General features: G+C 45.9%; 1 protein-coding gene across 1 annotated transcript; it reads left to right on the top strand.

Annotated features, from left to right (window-relative positions):
* Window positions 1-5,247: 5,247 nt before the first annotated feature.
* On the top strand, window positions 5,248-14,936 carry kcnj5 (potassium inwardly rectifying channel subfamily J member 5; the record flags this gene model as incomplete). Its single annotated transcript, XM_079731588.1, has 3 exons — window positions 5,248-5,310; window positions 8,004-8,877; window positions 14,542-14,936. 3 exons carry the CDS (start codon window positions 5,248-5,250, stop codon window positions 14,934-14,936), a joined length of 1,332 nt encoding a protein of 443 aa, XP_079587714.1.
* Between the last annotated feature and the right edge of the window lie 3,090 nt (window positions 14,937-18,026).

The following is an 18,026-nucleotide window of genomic DNA, read 5'->3' as shown; positions in this document are numbered from 1 at the left end:
AGTGGGTGCGTGCGTGTGTGTGCGTGTGTGTCTGTGTGTGTGTGTGTGTGTGTGTGTGTGTGTGTGTGTGTGTGTGTGTGTGTGTGTGTGTGTGTGTGTGTGTGTGTGTGTGTGTGTGTGTGTGTGTGTGTATTTCAGGGCCTGGAGCCAAACCGGCTGGATACATCTTTAGCCATTTGCCCCGACCGACCTCAGAGTGTGATAGGCAGCGATAGGGACGAGGCCTCCATGTTATTCGGTGCACAATCTCGGCCTGGCGTTGGGACACAATGGTAAATGGTAATAGAAAGAACGTTCTACAACAGAGAACGTCCCAGACAAGCCTCGTAATACAAGCCTGATCCTCAGTGCGGGAGGATTAATGCTAGAGAGGAACCGTTCACTCTTTACGACTTCTTTACTTCACTTGGACATCTGTGATATTATTGCCACTTCCACCCTGTCCCGGCAGTTTTGATGACACCACAGAAACACAATGTTCAAGAGAAAATGAAAAACAAAATGAAAGCCGCACACAACCTTCAGAGTCCATGGATGATTGACTGCTAATTGGTGCGGTTGTGTTGTAAACCAGGGGCTGGTGCAGAGCTTTTTTAGCTATTTCTATGTTTTTTATGACTCACAGATGTGATCCATCATGTTTCACAGTCACAGCAAACCATAAGCAGCAGACAAATTAAGCGCCAAGGCTAATTCAGCGTGAACGTGATTTGTCTTGATATTATTGTTGAAGCATGACTCTGTTATTTGCATAATTCATTATCAAAGATAAGGTGTTGCAGCCCCAAGATTTATTTCTTATCTGAAATCTATATATCTGGCAGCAGTTAGATAAAGTATGGTGGAAAAGATAGGATGCTTGTTTTGTACTCTTGTAAACATTTTTCCTGAAGGAATTACATTTCACCCCAGGTTAAAGAGAGGTTAAAGAGGGTGAATGAGTATGAGTTACATAACAGTGTCAATCAGACGATCGGAAGAAGGAATAATAAGTATTATCTGACTGTTTATTGGACATTTTCCGGAACAAAGGAAGTATAGCTTAATGGAAAAATGTCTTGCTCAGCTATTTTGTTATGTCGAACATTAATACTTCATATTCGTACTGTAAAAAAATCAACATCACCTTCTAAATCTGACATAAATCCCAGAACAATTATGTCAATGGTCCAACTTTTCTGTGATTTCTGTACAGGAACTGAGTTGATATTGGTATTGTTATGCAATTGATATTGTTGCATACTTTATTATTTCACACGCACATGAGGCAGTGCTCGCGTTCTATTAGAAAACGGCAAGCCTGCCGGTTCCCCTTTAAGGAAGGTTACGTGTGATAGCTGGTCTTATTGGTTGGATTCTCCTGGCTTTTTTCCACGGCGCCGGCCATGGCATTGGAGCTGTAATTAGTATTGATACAACACTTCTTGGCCGGGCTCCCAGTCGACACACCTTTCAAAATCTGAGCTCCTGCGGCCAACATACTTTAGTTTTTTGGGAAATTGACAAATAAAGAAAAAAGGATGTAGCTACAGAGAAAGACTGCGGCCTCGCCTGTCTTCTGAGGCTGCAGTGGGAGAACATTTCGTGCCCGAAACTGCCATTGCTGTTGAAATAGATAACAGCCTTTATTTATGGGTTGTTGTTTTTTTTTCAAACGTAAGCTCCATATGGACTGTGTGCAGTTATGAGTCTTATGACACCTCGCATCAGTAAACAGGATGACTGTTATTATCTGACGATCGAGGGAGAAAGACCTGATCGGGGGCTAGTGTGCACTGTTTACAGAACCAATCTCATGCATCCTGATCTACTGGAAAGCCGGCCGGGGCAGCCACGATAGTATCAAACATGTTTCATACTTACGACTTCAAATCGGCCCCGATCTTAATCCTGTAGTGTGAGGCGCTCAGCGATATTGTTATAGCCTATAAGAAGGCTGAGCACAAATGGCCTTTGAAAAAATGATCTGTAAAAGCGACACATAATAATCTAAATGTCAAACCATAAAATCGATATACCCAATGTCCCTGAAATGGCCAAATAATAATAAAATGTCCTGAAATATGTTTCCCTGTTCTGGGTGGTAGCCCTACGTGTCATGTTTTTTTTATTAAATTAGTTAGGTGTCATGCTGTAAGTCCTGTTTTTGGAGAGTTTCTGACAAGAGTACATTAAGTGAAACCAATTTGCTCTACAGTAATTAAGCGAAGCACTCAAGTATGAGCTCAGACGGTTCCCTGAGATCAGTCACTTCCAACTCTCTATATAAGATCAGACAATGAACCTGGATGTATTGATTATAACTAGCAATGTGGTTCCTTAATGTTATTTAACATCCACGGTTTACGCACACGTCACGTTTGATGTTAGGAGAGAGTTTCCGTTTTGAGAGTGAGCGATCAGGGCTGCTGGTGGATGGGGCGGGTTGTGCGCAGTGGGCCGTTTGGTGCAGAGCTCCACATCATTGCACTCCAAACACATCGGGGACACACTTGTTAGGATTTAGCTTTGCATCGTTATATATGTGGTCTGCAGCGATTTAAAAATGCTTCTTTTAATCTGTAGTCTGCCTCCAGGGTCATTTTGTTTTTTTCTGTCTTGTTTTGTTCTCTTTAGGGCAACAGGCGAGTGTTGGTGTGATCGGGGGTGGGGGGTTAAAGGGGGACAGGGGCTTACAAGCACACCCTAAGCAAGCTGAGCATTCTGTCACTCGCCTCGGTTACAAGATAATCACTTGTTGCCCTCTTAAAGTGTCAAGATAAAACACTGCAGCCGGCATTTGTGCTCAGACACCTTGCGTTCGGGCCGGGCACAGCTGAAGAGCTGCTGCAATCAGACACCTTGCTTGAAATAGGGCCCACCCGATTCCAACATAGACTGCCCTTCGGGTGGCGATGCTCAATGCACCGAGCTCCTCAAAACCACTCCTAGAGCAACCTGGCAGCATCTTTAATGTATTCATGGATGTTCCTCTGCTTTCTGCTTTTTCTGTGTGTCCCTCGAACAGCTTGGACTGCGCCCATGCTGTCTCTCTGTGTGCTTCTGCCAGTCTGTCTGTCTGTCTGTCAGTCCGCCTGCCAGTGCCCCCGCCTGTCTGCGGGCCGTTCCTTGTCTGGGATGCCGGTCACGTCGCGCTGCCCTTTGCTTTGGAGCGTCCGTGTCAACAACCCGGTGGTCCTGAGCGGCTCCTGCCCCTCTGACGCGGCCCCGCCACTGATCTGAGCCCCGCTTTTGCATATTTCTATCTTTCCCCCCCCCTCCATATTTCCCCCAGCTTGTCCACGATCAAATAGAGTAACGGTTCGAGAGGGTTGACACAGGGAGAAAGGGAGGGAGGGAGAGAGAGAGAGAGAGAGAGAGAGAGAGAGAGAGAGAGAGAGAGAGAGAGAGAGAGAGAGAGTGAGATAGAGAGAGAGAGAGAGAGAGAGAGAAAGGACATCGACATGACAGACAAGTGATCTGCTGGCGTCTCTGTTGAAGGTTACCATGATGTTCTCTCTCTCTCCTGTGTGTCCGTGTTCTTTTCCTTCCCCCACCCCCCCCCCCCCCCCCCCCCCCCCACCCCCCCCCCCGTATTGAAAGTACATATCCCGAACATCATGGTGGTGGGGGCCATTGGAAGTTTATTCCAGAACTTTTGAAACTCGTCTGGTATTTAGTGGTGCTGGATCGCTGCTAATATTAGGGCTTATCAGCCCCATCACGCCCCCGCTGAGAAACACATGGGAGGCTGTGATTAAATCCCACGATGTCGGCCATGGAGAATGTTCTTACTCTAAACGTTCCTCCACTTGCCTTCAGATTGGGCTTGGGCATAATTGATGTTATAAAATACAACTTTCGAAGCATTCATGTGGAAGCACACAGCGAAAGAGAGAGAGAGAGAGAGAGAGAAAGAGAGAGAGAGAGAGAGATAGACTCTTGAAGTACCTTTGAACGCAAGTGCGACAGACACCCCGCACGCCAAACAGACAATTCAGCACGGCTATGAATAACACCAGAGAAAAATGTTTCAACCTGTCTTGTAAAAGAAGAATAGGAGAGGCACACATGTTAAGTTGACTACTGCACACAACCATCCAATCCTGTGAAGAAAATGTTCACGAATCCAAAGTTGTACTTTAACAGATAGTCTTTGAATGTCTTTGTGTGTGTGTGTGTGTGTGTGTGTCTGTGTGTGTGTGTGTGTGTGTGTGTGTGTGTGTGTGTGTGTGTGTTTGTGAATAGATCGTCTCTGAATGTGTGTGTGTGTGTGTGTGTGTGTGTGTGTGTGTGTGTTTTGTGCATGCATGCGTGCGTGCGTGCGTGTGTGTATGCGTGTGCGTGTGTGTGTGTCTGGGTTCACGTGAATCCACACACCCGTGCATGGCCCTGACTTAACATGGGCCTCCTCCTCTGGGAAGATGGCAGAGCCAGAGGGGGCGCAGCTGAGACAGCTTGATTCCACAGATGCATTAGAGCACACGGCACCGTCAGGTCATCCCACGTGAGGCTGGCACACCGATCGCTTACATCACTGAAGCACAGACGGGACTATAACAGTTGTGTTGAAATTGTGAATAATTATACCTGAAGAAAAAAGTTTTGTTTTGAGATTTTTTTTCCTTTTGATTTGTATTGTACAAACTTTGGTTTGTTGCTAAGATAAAAGAAAATATGCACGAAACAATGTACGCTTTTGGTGCAAAATTTTGGGGATGTTTCTATCAAAATGCTCTTGTTAACCTCCCCCCCCTTGTTATTTTCTGTGGTGTAGCATTTAGAGCGGATGGCTGAAAATAGGCGTATTGATTTATTGACCAACTTAAGGCAGTCCACCTAGCCTGTCGAAAATAATGATCCGACTTGGATGCAGCATCGGCCCACGAGATATATTGTATTCTCTGCAGTTCTCAGCAACGTGTAAACAGGACATGCAGTTTAAGACGGTCAGGGGTTAACAGGGTCGATGGCTAAAAGGACTAGTGATAAAAGGCTTGGAAATTGAGCGCCTGGACTCAGTCACTGTATCCCTGGGAAAACAAATTCAATGTTCAATGAAGTCTTTACCTGCAGCTTTTAAGTAGGAGGCCGGCATTGATTAAAACTACTTGATGATAAAAATGTTGATTGCTGGTTGATGATCGTAGTTTTTTTTTTCGATGTGAACAGAATATTGGATACAACGGAGATAAAGGTGATCTTTGGACATTAAGGTGTGTTTTATTCATATTTCTTCCCCCAACAGGTGTTGAGCTGCAGCTGAGGATGGCAGGAGACTCCCGAGTCCTTATGGACCGCGATATGGAGATTGGAGTAACACCGGGACAGGTAAACCCCCTCCGCATAATCACATTATCATTTTCATAGGCAGGTGATGCACTTAAGCAGTGCATTAGTATAAAATTATGGTGGGAATGAGAGAGAGATCGAGAGAACTGGGGGGGGAGGCGGTGTAAGAGTAAAGTGAGCATTCCTGAGTGAGGAATGTGTGTGTGCGTATGTTACGGTGCGATCGGAAAGAGAGGCGGCGAGGTCAAGAGAAATTAATGTCAGCGGAGCAACTCGGTGGATTAGTCAGTCGATAAATATACTTAGGATCGGGAAAGATTGTGGAAGATGGCCAATAGATCCTTCTTTCCCTCCCTGGTTGGTATTCATCAGACCAACCCCAAGCAGATAAATGGATGCCTGGCCACACTCACTCTGGGAGACGCTGGAGTGAGCTGTAAGACAAGGGAATTGGGCCGGGCCGGGAGGGGGCATTTGTGAAGATGCTTATCTTTACAACTTCCAGTAATGGATGGTGGAATTACAATGGTTATTTGTCCCAGTTCCCCGACTTGATTAGGTTCTGAGAGTGGTCAAGAAAGCTGAATAGTAGAAAGTGAAAAAAAAAATCTGCTGCCCCACAGGAAGAGCTAATGAATGAGTTTATTGAGCATCACCCCCCAGGGAATGTATTGACTGCAAGGGGGAGGGGGGACAGCGATTGGCTTGCACTGTAGATGACAGCTTCATCTATCACACCAATAGCCACTTCTTTAACAACTCCACGTGGGAAATAGAAAAAAAAAGGCAGGGGGGTTATGGCATTCTTGATTAATAGAGCACAGAGTAACGTTTAACATTAATCTTTTCAAGAATCTTTTTCATGTGAAGGTGGATGGATTTATTGGCCACTGCAGAATGAGGGTTTTGGGGTCTGGTTTAATGTGATGTCCCTCAGCTGGGCAGGGGCTATTGACCTGGTGCCGATGCCCTGTCACCGGGTGGCTAATTACTACACTGGTCAATGCACTCTTACTGTGGCCGGGTTCTCTGTATGAGATAATCTACAGAGAATAATAGTGTATATTTTATATGGTTTTGGCTTAAGAGACAGGACCACCATAAACGCATTCAGTGCCGCTAATGGACCAATGGAAAACTATCTTCAAGATCAATGCTTGGTATTGTAGGATCACGTTTCCTCCTGAACAAAAAGATGCGTGTGGTAGAGGTAACCTGAAGCCTCCTAACCCCTGGACAACTTCTTTAAGTAGAGGAGGGAAAACGTTGTCGGATGGTAACAGGACACAGTGAGTGTTTGGAACGCGTACACACTCGTTTCTCTGGAGACGCCGCAGAACCGCAGGTGTCCGATTAGCACCTTGAGATTCAGAAGGCTCAAAAGGCTTTTCTCTCCTGCTTCAACACAAGCCTGCTTTCCAATTAACAACTCAGGACTCAGACATGTGGTGCCAGCATGTCCTTGGTCTCTTTGAAAAAAATGGCCCTCAAAATGTGTATGTGTGTGTGTGTGTGTGTGTGTGTGTGTGTGTGTGTGTGTGTGTGTGTGTGTGCGTGTGTTTATCCTGCATTGTGTCCTCTGTCTGCCTCTGTTCATGTCTGCATGCTTGCAAATATGCATGTGTATTTCAGTATTTTTCCAATCGATCCAAGACAATCTGCATATGCCAGCCCTGCAATCATTCAAAATGTGTGAATACGGAGGAGGGGTGTTGAGGTGAGTGTGTGTGTGTGTGTGTGTGTGTGTGTGTGTGTGTGTGTGTGTGTGTGTGTGTGTGTGTGTGTGTGTGTGTGTGTGTGTGTGTGTGTGTGTGTGTGTGTGTGTGTGCATGCCATTAACTCCCACTTGGTGTGTCTGGGGCCTACGTCAGTCTTCTCTCGGGGCCTGCTTGAGAGGGGGGACAGTGCGGGAGAGGAAGGCTACAAAGGGTCTGTTCCTGTTCCTCTTCCTATCCAGGCCTGCCAACGTTCCATAGGGGACACAGGCAGGGGAACGATGGGCAACGGGAGGAAGGCGAGGCACAGCTGTGGAGCCAGATCGCCGGGCTGGAGCGAGGCCAACACCGACGCAAGGACCTGGGTGTCCTTATGTTCTTGTTCTGCCCTTGCCCTATCTCGCACGGCCCCTCTCGATATAGCTATCCGTCCCTCTCACTCTCTCTATCTCGCTCGTTCTCTCCCGTCGTCTAAGGCATGCACGGACACACACTGGCAGACGCACACTGGCAGACGCACACTGGCAGACTCACACTGGCAGACACACACCCACACGCGTGCAGGAACATTCTGGGCCCCGTACGGTGGGAGATTCTATCGCCGTCTTTATTTGATTCTCGGCCGCATGATCTCCTCCGCCTGCCGACTGATGGAGCAGAAAAGAAGTGAAAAACATCTGAAGCCCCTCACGCCTTACTAGTGGCTGTGCCGTAGGGTGATATTCTCTGTCAAAGGACGTAGCCCGTTTAAGAGTGGTATTTTTTATTATCAAAGAGAGGGCTCAATGGGACTAAAATGAGGGAATCAAACTCCCTGTGCGTGGAGAGCTAAAAGGTCAAATCAATTTAAGTTGGGAGGATTGAAATGCCCTTTATTAATTCAATTTCATATAATTATTATTCATTGTATTTAACAAAGAAGCGGAAGCAAAGGAGGGTTTGCCAAGCACTCCTCATGTCTTTTCTGTCTCTCCATATATGTGCTTTTTTCTGTTGTGGGTCCTTCCCCATCCTCAGGTGAAGAAGCTCCCCAAGCACCTTAGGGAGGCGCAGATCTCCACCGAGCGCACCCACCTCATCTCGGACCCCGTCAAGAAGCCCCGCCAGCGCTACGTGCAGAAGGACGGCAAGTGCAACGTCCACCACGGCAACGTGCAAGAGACCTACCGTTACCTCAGCGACCTGTTCACCACGCTGGTGGACCTCCGCTGGCGTTTCAGCCTGCTCATCTTCACCCTGGTGTACGTGGTCAACTGGCTGTTCTTTGGCCTGCTGTGGTGGCTAATCGCGCTCATCCGCGGCGACCTTTGGCACGCCGACGAAGAGGGCTGGACCCCCTGCGTGGAGAACCTCAACAGCTTCGTCTCGGCCTTCCTGTTCTCCATCGAGACCGAGACCACCATCGGCTACGGCTACCGCGTCATCACCGAGAAGTGCCCCGAGGGCATCATTCTGCTGCTGATCCAGGCCATCCTGGGCTCCATTGTCAACGCCATGATGGTGGGCTGCATGTTCGTCAAGATCTCCCAGCCCAAGAACCGCGCCGAGACGCTCATGTTCTCGCACAAGGCCGTGATCTCGGTGCGGGACAACAAGATGTGCCTGATGTTCCGCGTGGGGGACCTGAGGAACTCTCACATCGTGGAGGCGTCCATCCGCGCCAAGCTTATCCGCTCGCAGCAGACCAAGGAAGGGGAGTTCATCCCGCTCAACCAGACGGACATCAACATCGGCTTCGACACGGGCGACGACCGACTGTTCCTGGTGTCCCCGCTCATTATCTCCCACGAGATCAACGAGAAGAGCCCCTTCTGGGAGATGACCCAGGCGCAGATCGAGAAGGAGGAGTTTGAGATTGTGGTGATCCTGGAAGGCATGGTGGAAGCCACAGGTACGTAAAGGGGCAGAGGACGGGGGAAGGAGGGGGGAGAGATGGATGGATGGATGGATGGATGGATGGACGGATGGATGGATGGTTGGATGGACATATGGCAGGATGGATGGATGGACGGATGGATGGATAGGAGTTAGACACCCTAAAAGTGAGAGTGCAGTGGATATGGATAGAATGAAAATATACTTTAGTATTAGGTATTGAGTATGAAGAAGAACTACGACGTGAGTAACAAATCCCTGATGATGAATGAAAGCAACATCACAGCAACGATGAGGCGATACAGAAGGTAGCATGTCATGTGTCAGGTCTCCGTCTTTCATCACCTAGTTATGAATCTGTTTGTTTGTTCCAAAATGAGTGATGTTTATACCCGCACTGCTGGTCGATGATTTAAAAAGGTCAAGTAGTGATAAACAAACATCGTCAAGTACTGGGATTCTGCAAATGTTCCAAGAAACATTTCCATGTATAAACAGCAGCGAGAGTGAACAAGATGTCCTCGATTCTCAAAGGTCTCCGAGGGATTTTTCCAAATGGAATTCATTCATAAGATCCCCGGCTTATGTCGTGTTATCCTTTAGAGAGCATGTTAGAAATATCGAACTCCCTATTTTTCACGGTTAATTAGGGAATAGGGACTGGTTTACAGTAGGATGCGCCACGACTAATTGCCTATTTTGATGTCGTAATATATTTCCTGTGGGGGATTAGCTTGCTCAGGTGAACGAGCAGAGGCGTCATTGTTTATTGGCTTTTGTTCAAGGCCCGATTATCATGCGCTCATTTTAAATACAATGCATTATACATATCTGCTTTATAGCACATGATCATCTTTTTTTTTCTCCAAGGATACGAATAGCCTTGCTGCGTCATTAGCCGCATTTGTACCCAAATCCAGAGAGTATAGATTTAATTTCTTATTTTTTTCCTAACCCCTTAACTATCTACACATCTGAGCATTTCTGCTCTACTAATCCGATTGATTCAGCTCCTTGTTTTTCCATTCATCCAAGCCCTACTTTTCTTTTACTCAGCACCAGCAGTCATTGCGCTCCGAGTGTGTACATACACGTACACTAACACACACTCTCACACAAACAAAGACACACACACAGACACACACACACCATTGGATGCTTCTTGACTGAGGAAGTAAATCACTTTCCGCTTGACCAAAGGAAACGCCAGCGTGCGTGGGTTAAGGCGTCACAATCTCCAACCGCTGCGGTGAACAACTGTGGCCCGCTGTCACACAGAGAGAGAGAGTGAGAGCGAGAGCGAGAGCGAGAGCGAGAGAGAGAGAGAGAGAGCGATAGATCCAATAACAGGGCCACTCTCCTCCTCCTCCTCCTGCTCCTCCTCCCATGGGGGAGGAGGAGCAGAGAGCTTTCTGGGAGCGTGATGCAGCACTGATTCACACTGGAGGATTTTCATCTGAAACACAAGCAAATCAATAGGCACGAGGGAAACTCTACGGCTTCTCCTCGTGGCTAATGATGTTGATCCTGTGGACTTTGTTTAAATTACAAGCCAAAGTGCTACCTCACTTCCCATCGCAGCGGACTTAATCACAACTCCCCATTGACAAGCAAGGACCACAGTCCACCTGATCTAGTGGAAGGAAAAGGGATTGTGGCAGGTACATTGCGGAGATGTCAATATTATAATCTAGGGTACAGGCAACATTAAAATCATAATCCTGACTTTACTCAGTTTTCACTTTAACTGGCTCTGCAACTGTGTGACGCAGACCAGCATAGCTCAGCTGGCTGGGTGGCAGGAGTGGCAGGGTTTTTGCAGTTTTGATGGTAAGATTGTTGTTAACAAAGAGAGCAGTACGGGCTGGCAAGCATTTCTTTTTTTTTTATGTATTGGTTACAGTATGTGATATTATTGATAACGATATAGGAATCACTATCGATCAGCATTGGCTACAGACTTGTCCAGGTTACTTTAAGCTACACTGTTTTAAATATTGCACATTGCGACTTTAATCATATTTATTTTTCAAACACGATGAGAGTTATTCATCTCGGATCAGTGTTTAAAAACATTAGAAGGATTTCAGTTCATGTGAATAGGTCAATAAGGTACATGCTCAAGGATTGTGTCTTTGCTGCCAAATGAGAAAGCCCTGGTTTGACAGCTATGACACTGCAGAAGGGATTTAAAAAAACAAACAGAAACAACCAGTTTCCAACTAGGCACTTATCTTTGTCATGAAAAAGAAAGCCACTCATGCATGAAAATTAAGCAGGTAAGCGCATATGAGGAAAATCGGAATCCGTCATTATCAATGAATAGTAAGTACTACTGAAGCCCCTCTACAGCAGTTAAAAAACGAAATGTACAAGAACAAACTCCATGAGAAGGATCCTGTCAGAGTCTAAGGGACTGACAGACACTAATGATCCGCCATCATTTATTCCCTCCACGGGCGACCACCACGCTGTTCTGAGCATGAAACAGCAAGTCATGCTTGAAAATTACCAGCAGTGGCAATTAACCAAACAGGAGGAACAGTTAACCTGCTGAAGAACATTCTGTCTTCCCTCTCGTTGTCAGGACACTCATAATGAAAGCCAATGAAATTAAATGTCAATAGTTATAGTGTATTAAAATAAGCAATAAGCAATTCCAAACGCAGAGAAATTTAACTAAAGCTACATTATGAACACCAACAATATTTTTTTAGTGCTGGAAATATATATTTTTTTCATTTTATGTATTTCTTATGAGAAGCAGGCAACACAATCCAGCACAAGGAATACACAAATCTTCCCATTATTGACTTCTTAATCTCTAGTTTTTCTACATGTGTTAATTGAAGGTAAGTTGAAATCACATTCAGTGTATATTAGACCTACTCATGCAATATGGTAAATAAAACAGATGATTCCTACAAGGATGTAGGACTTTGTTATCCCCCTTGAGGATTTGTTTGGATGGGCCATCACGTTAGCTCAATGCAGGCTTCATATCCATGCCTTATGGATAGATACAGCATGGATGAGAGCCTTGTATAAACATGTAAATGTTTTATTATAAAGCTGGTCCTTCCAGCTCTATAGGTTTGGAAAGACTGCTGTCCGACACAAAAAAATTCTGTGCAACATTAAATGCAAAAACATCTATGCATCAAAATCAATGTTTATATTTTTATTTGTATCATACGAAAAATAGGCCGGAATAATAATGGACAGAAACAAACTAACAAGTGAAAAGGTCAGTTCTCCTGTAATGTTTTCTCCAACCTAGACACGTTATATGCAGCAGCAAAACCTTTTTAGCGTCAGCTTATCTCCGAGATCCCCCAGGAACGCAAGCCACGAGGTGCTGCATGGTTGGATGGTCATGGTGGTATTTTATCCAATTAATATGCAGCCACGGCTCCGTATATATGCTCGTGTTCTGGAGCGCCACAGATGTGTGGGTGTGCAGAACGGCTGTGGGATTGCTTTCACTGACGAGCACTTAAAAATAAATAACAAAATACTTTAAATTAAAAAAAACTTTACTTAAAAAACACATTATTGAATCCGTTCTGCCGATTTATCATTCTTACGGGAGTTGTACTTTATCCAGTAGGGATACTGGGGGATGTAATAATTGGACATGAATTAATGATGTACTTCTAGGTCATTCTACTGCATAAGCGGTGCATGGCCAGGCGCCATGTTGTTGCATACCACAGGCCGGTTTTTGTCACCCGGCAGGCCCTAGAGATAGCCAGCATACAAGTACAATAGAGATTAATCAGTGTGCAACGCATTGAAACAATTACACAGGAGCAATGATGTTTTTTGGGGTTTTAAGGCAGAGAAAGTCATATGGATGCATTCGTTTTAATATTTAAACAGTCTTCAATATTGCAATTTGAATGGCATTTTACTTCCACGACTGCCTGCGTTCTGTGGTGTGGGTTTAACTTTATGGAGCGCGGCTACTTCAACCCTCCAGGCACAGATTTCTCTCAGCGGCCCGTCGCAGAGCCCTGATGTGTCCAGACACCTACTTACTCACACGTGTAGCACGCACATATTCACACATACTCACTTACGACAGCACACAGGCAAACAGTGTACCACACAGGCATTGGTATAGACACAAACATTAGTGCACGCACGCGCACATGCAGGGATGAGTTGCAGGGGATATGAGAGAGAGAGAAAGAGAAAGAGCGGGGGGAGATAGAGAGGGAGAGAGGGAGAGAGAGAGAGAGAGAGGGGGGGGGGGGGAGAGAGAGAGAGAGAGAGAGAGGGAGAGACAAAGGAAATCGTCGTATAGGATTTAGAATGACTAACCAGGTCTTGATCCGCAGCCCTTCTCTAAACAACTGTAAGATAAATCAGGAGTTCTACACGTATGGTCTAATGCCAATTTTACCATGCCATTTGGAGTCATGCCTTTTATATGTTTCGAGAACAAAACAGGTAACATTTATAAGGCCAATATCTTAGCCTTACACAAATGTATTTCAGATTATCAACAGATCAAACTATTTTGGACATGAATAAGAGCAGGAGTTGTAAAAATTAAAATGCAGATTTAGAAAGGTATATTGCTTTTTTGAGAAATGCTAATAAAACTCACCACTGTCTAAAATCCTTTCAGCCTGCTGTGAGTGGCACTGCTTTGAACACAATACTTTCAGTAGATTTAGTATGTTGGCCATGATTGCTTTATGGATCATCTTATAAAGAATTCATGCTGGGAGCAGTCACTGCCTAGCACAGCTAGTACCGACCAAATGTCAACACACTTTCACTGTCAAATGAAAGGTATTGGCAATGCCATCAGCGACACCAGGACATTGTCTGCTGGTCAGAACCTCGCAGGGGCGGTTTAACAAAGCAGTATAATTAGGAAATGGACAACAAGACCATCACTGCTAAAATATAAGAGGCCTATTGACCATAGATTATATGGGGGATGCCTTTTTTCGTAACACTAGCACCACTGCCTGTTATTGAGAACTGAGTAATGTAGCACTGCTGGTGAATAATTTACTTTATTTCCTTCTTCCTACACCCATTCCAATCTGTCTAACTGCTGAGTGTGTTGTTTGTGAGTGTTTGTCTGTTGGTGACTGGCTGTGTGTGAGGGGTTGCGTGTGTGTGTGTGTGTGTGTGTGTGTGTGTGTGTGTGTGTGTGTGTGTGTGTGTGTGTGTGTGTGTGTGTGTGTGTGTGTGTGTGTGTGTTTGCCAACCTTCTGAATTTGCTTGGTGAATGCTTGCCTCCGCAAAATGTGCTAGGTTTGTATTTACATATTTGATGGGCTTTGTGTTTTTGCTTGGGTGCATACATCTGTATGTGTCCCATGTTATTTTTGTGTGCTCTAGAATAAATCCTGTTTCTGTGTGTGTGTGCATGTATTTGTGTGTGCGTGTGCACATGCTTATGTGTGTGTATTTATATGTATGTATATGTGTGCTTGTCGCCATGTGGGTTCACATCCGTGGGCAATATGTGCATGTGTGTGTGGGCGTGTGTTTATATGCGTATCGTCTTATTTTTGTTTGTGTTATAAATCGAATGTGTGCGTGTGTGCACGAGCACATCAGATGCACATCCACACCAGATGCCCATCCACCCAATAGGTCAACTGCGTGCCTCCATCTCAAACGTCCTCTCCTTGCCCCCCCGCGCCCTCCCCAGGCATGACGTGCCAGGCCCGGAGCTCCTACCTGGACACGGAGGTGCTGTGGGGCTACCGCTTCACGCCCGTGCTCTCCCTGGAGAACGGCTTCTACGAGGTGGACTACAACAGCTTCCACGACATCTACGAGACCAACACGCCGTCCTGCAGCGCCAAGGAGCTGGCCGCCAAGCTGCGGGAGGCGCCGCTGCTGCCCCAGCTCTCCGCACTTCCTCCCACCGCCACCCCGGACACCAAGGCCTTCCCCCTGGACCGCCCGCCCGCCAGGGACCCCCTATCCCAGGTTGAGGACAGGGAGGACGGCGAGGCGGGGGCCGGCGGCGACCGGGGCGAGACTAATGGCTCGGCCGCCGCTCTGGAAGGACAGCCCCTAGCCGATGGACTGACTGACTGAAGGGGTTGACGCGTCCATCGGCCACAGTCGTAACACACTGAAAGCCACAGACACACACATACACGCACACACATGCCTACACACAGACAGATTCCCACGGAGAGACTGGAACAGCGGACAATCGTTGCGTCGCTGAGTCAATGGCCGGCTTGTTCCATCGCATCGCTTGGAGAGACTTGGTCCTCAAGCAGAGAACTCTCCCCCCCCCCCGCCCCCCCTCCCAAGGCAATACTCTTCTACTAGGGTGTCAATCTATAGTATAGATTGGTTTTGTAGATCACAACAAACTACACGTATAGAGCGACATGCTTATATCTATAATTTACTCTTTCTTGGTCCTTGGTTGGTTGGACCATATTTTTATAATCGTATAAACAACCACTTATATAAACTCGAGTTGTATATTGTGAACTTGGGCTCGGCTAGTAGACGCGAGGGAGCACAATGGGCTTGTCAAGTGTGTTGATTCAGCTTCATCGCCTCAAACTCATAAAGAGACTATTGACACTTTGCTGCTCCTTGTTCCTACTGGACCCCGATATTAAGAATAGTTGGAGACATGAGGACAATAACGAGTTCCTCTCCTCTTCGTAATGATCAACGCTTTAGACAAGGGCAACCCTCACCCCCACACTCCCACAGGTCATTTGTAAGGTGCAGATAGACTGAAGACTGAAGATGGGGGGGGGGGACTATGTTGTAGGCAGCCTTGTTGATGGTTAGCACTTAGCGCCATCTAGCTAGCTTTGCTATGTTGGGATCATTCGCACAGGGTACACCGTCAGACAGGCAGATAACATCTTATTGTTGCCCATTTAATTATGTCCCAGGCTCACTTGGGACTTTCAACCATACACACGACTGATCTCTGTAACCCTGATGTAACAAGCTGCTGTAGTACCTCATTTTGAGCTCATTATCAGGGTTTGAAATGAATACCATAGTCTCCACTCACTGAAGACATCAAAGCTTTGACCTGCGGTTGGTTTCCAAGGCTTTTCCACCAAATGAGCAGTTTCTCCAGGTAGCCAGTCAGTATTTGCCTGTTCTATTGCTCTGTTATTCTATTATGAAAACTGTATTTTTGCTTAGGAAAAAAAAAAGTGATATTAAATTTCCTTCTCTTCATGGCCGGTTGACTGAAAGGTTAGTTCCACACCCTTTTTACGATACATGAAGCACAATTTTTCCAAAAGATGACCTGTGATGCATGCCAGGCGAATAAACAATGCTTAATTCACATGTAGTCTTTAAATATTTATATTAAATATTTAAATTCAACTACAATTTGAAATATGCCTGGATTTGTTCACATTGATTATTAGAAATCTTTAATTTCCAGAATACCACTCAAGCCTTTTTTTTTTAGGCTAACAAGGATAATGGTGAATGGATGATGATGATGATGATGATGATGATGATGATGATGATGATGATGATGATGATAACAAGAGGGTGATCTCAGGAGCCTTAAACTTTAGACATGTCTTTGAAAGAAGTCATGTGACCATATGCTGTCTTTGAGCGTTCAACGGCTGCTCCTCCTGCACTAGCTTGGTGACAACTGAAACTTGAATTTGCATATTATATGATTATGTCCAATCACAAATGAGACCTTGCCACTTCCACGCTGCTTCGTGCCCAATAGCCACGAGACGTAGCCCGTCAAAGATTGCTTGTTCAGCACGTAATGCAGACGAACCAGCTGTTGAAGACAATAGCAAGCCATGTTCCTGCTTTTTATCTCATTATGCTATTATTTATTTAGACCGTATTGGTGTGCATATTTACAAGCAAAGGACTTTTATTTTGAAAATAGCTACATTCATAATGGCTGGCTATACGTGACAGGGTTTTTGACGTATGCCTTTGTGCAGTATTAGCCGCCTCCCACTGATTCATATTCAACACAGAGTCTATGGTATTTGATGCATGGGTTAAAGCGACTGCAATAAACGGAGAAGGTAAAAAAAAACACAAATGTGTTGGCTTCAACTGTGGAACACAACTCATGAATCCAGCTTGTTCTGTCAAAAATCCTATTGTTTTCAATCAACTTCAGCTTTGAGGGGCCTTGCCTGCGACGCAAGGTTCAGCAGCTCTTTCTGACACTTTGGGGAAATGATTCCACGTCAATTCCTTTGTTCTTCCACCCGTGCGTGAAAGAAGGTCTGGTGTCACAACACTGTGAGGCTGAGCTGGAATGTGTGACACTGTTTGAAGAGACGGATAGGGAAATGTCAGCCCTTTCTTTTTGTTCATTTTTTTCATTCGCATAAATTCGCATCTGATATAAAAAGGCAATTTGACTATTCTTGACATTAAGGTCTTTCGCTCGGCTTGGGGTTATATAAAGCTAAATAATCGCATGACCCTAACGGCTCGCCTATTGAGTCGCTGTGGTCTTAAAACTGCAGCTAATGAATCCTTGCAGACCGCAACCACCCAGCTGGGGACTTTGTATGGTTTGCAACCTGTTCAATGGTTAATTAAAAAAAGGCTCACAGTGTGAGCCACACGCCAGCCTGGTCTTCCCATGGCCTCGGGCTAAAGGGATTTTAACCTTCTCGCTGGGTGTGACCAGGAATAAACCAAGCCGGGGAGAAAAAAACAAAAAACAACAACAGCAACCCAGTAGACGGGACCTGTGAACCGATGTGTCAACACATATTTGCGTTACAGCAGGCTACATATGTCGCCGGTCCCACACAGCGGTAGTGAATGGCCTGTCTGTGCACGGTGCGGAAACAGCCCGTGACAAGCGGCCTTTTGTTGATGGCCTTCTCCGGGTCCAGGGCCACTACAGAGCTCGTCACCACAACAACGTGTTTTAGTGCTGATCCTGCGGCAGCACATTGTCATATCCTGATTAATGTCAACGCTGGGAGTATTATGGTGCTGTGACACAGGTGATCCATGCACCCCACCGACCCCCTATTAATTTGGCCATGCTTCGATGAGTAAGGGAGAGAAGACGACCTTAAGTATTTCCTTTGCGCTGTGGAAACATGCCTGCCATGTCACCCAATTGAAACCCCTTGTAAAAATCTTTGCAATGTAGTAAATTGCCCCGTGAATTTGGTTGCTTGT

This window comes from Pollachius pollachius, assembly GCF_949987615.1.
Source record: "Pollachius pollachius genome assembly, chromosome: 3".
In the NCBI taxonomy this organism is placed as follows: Eukaryota; Metazoa; Chordata; class Actinopteri; order Gadiformes; family Gadidae; genus Pollachius; species Pollachius pollachius.
This window is presented reverse-complemented; position numbering and strand designations above follow the sequence as displayed.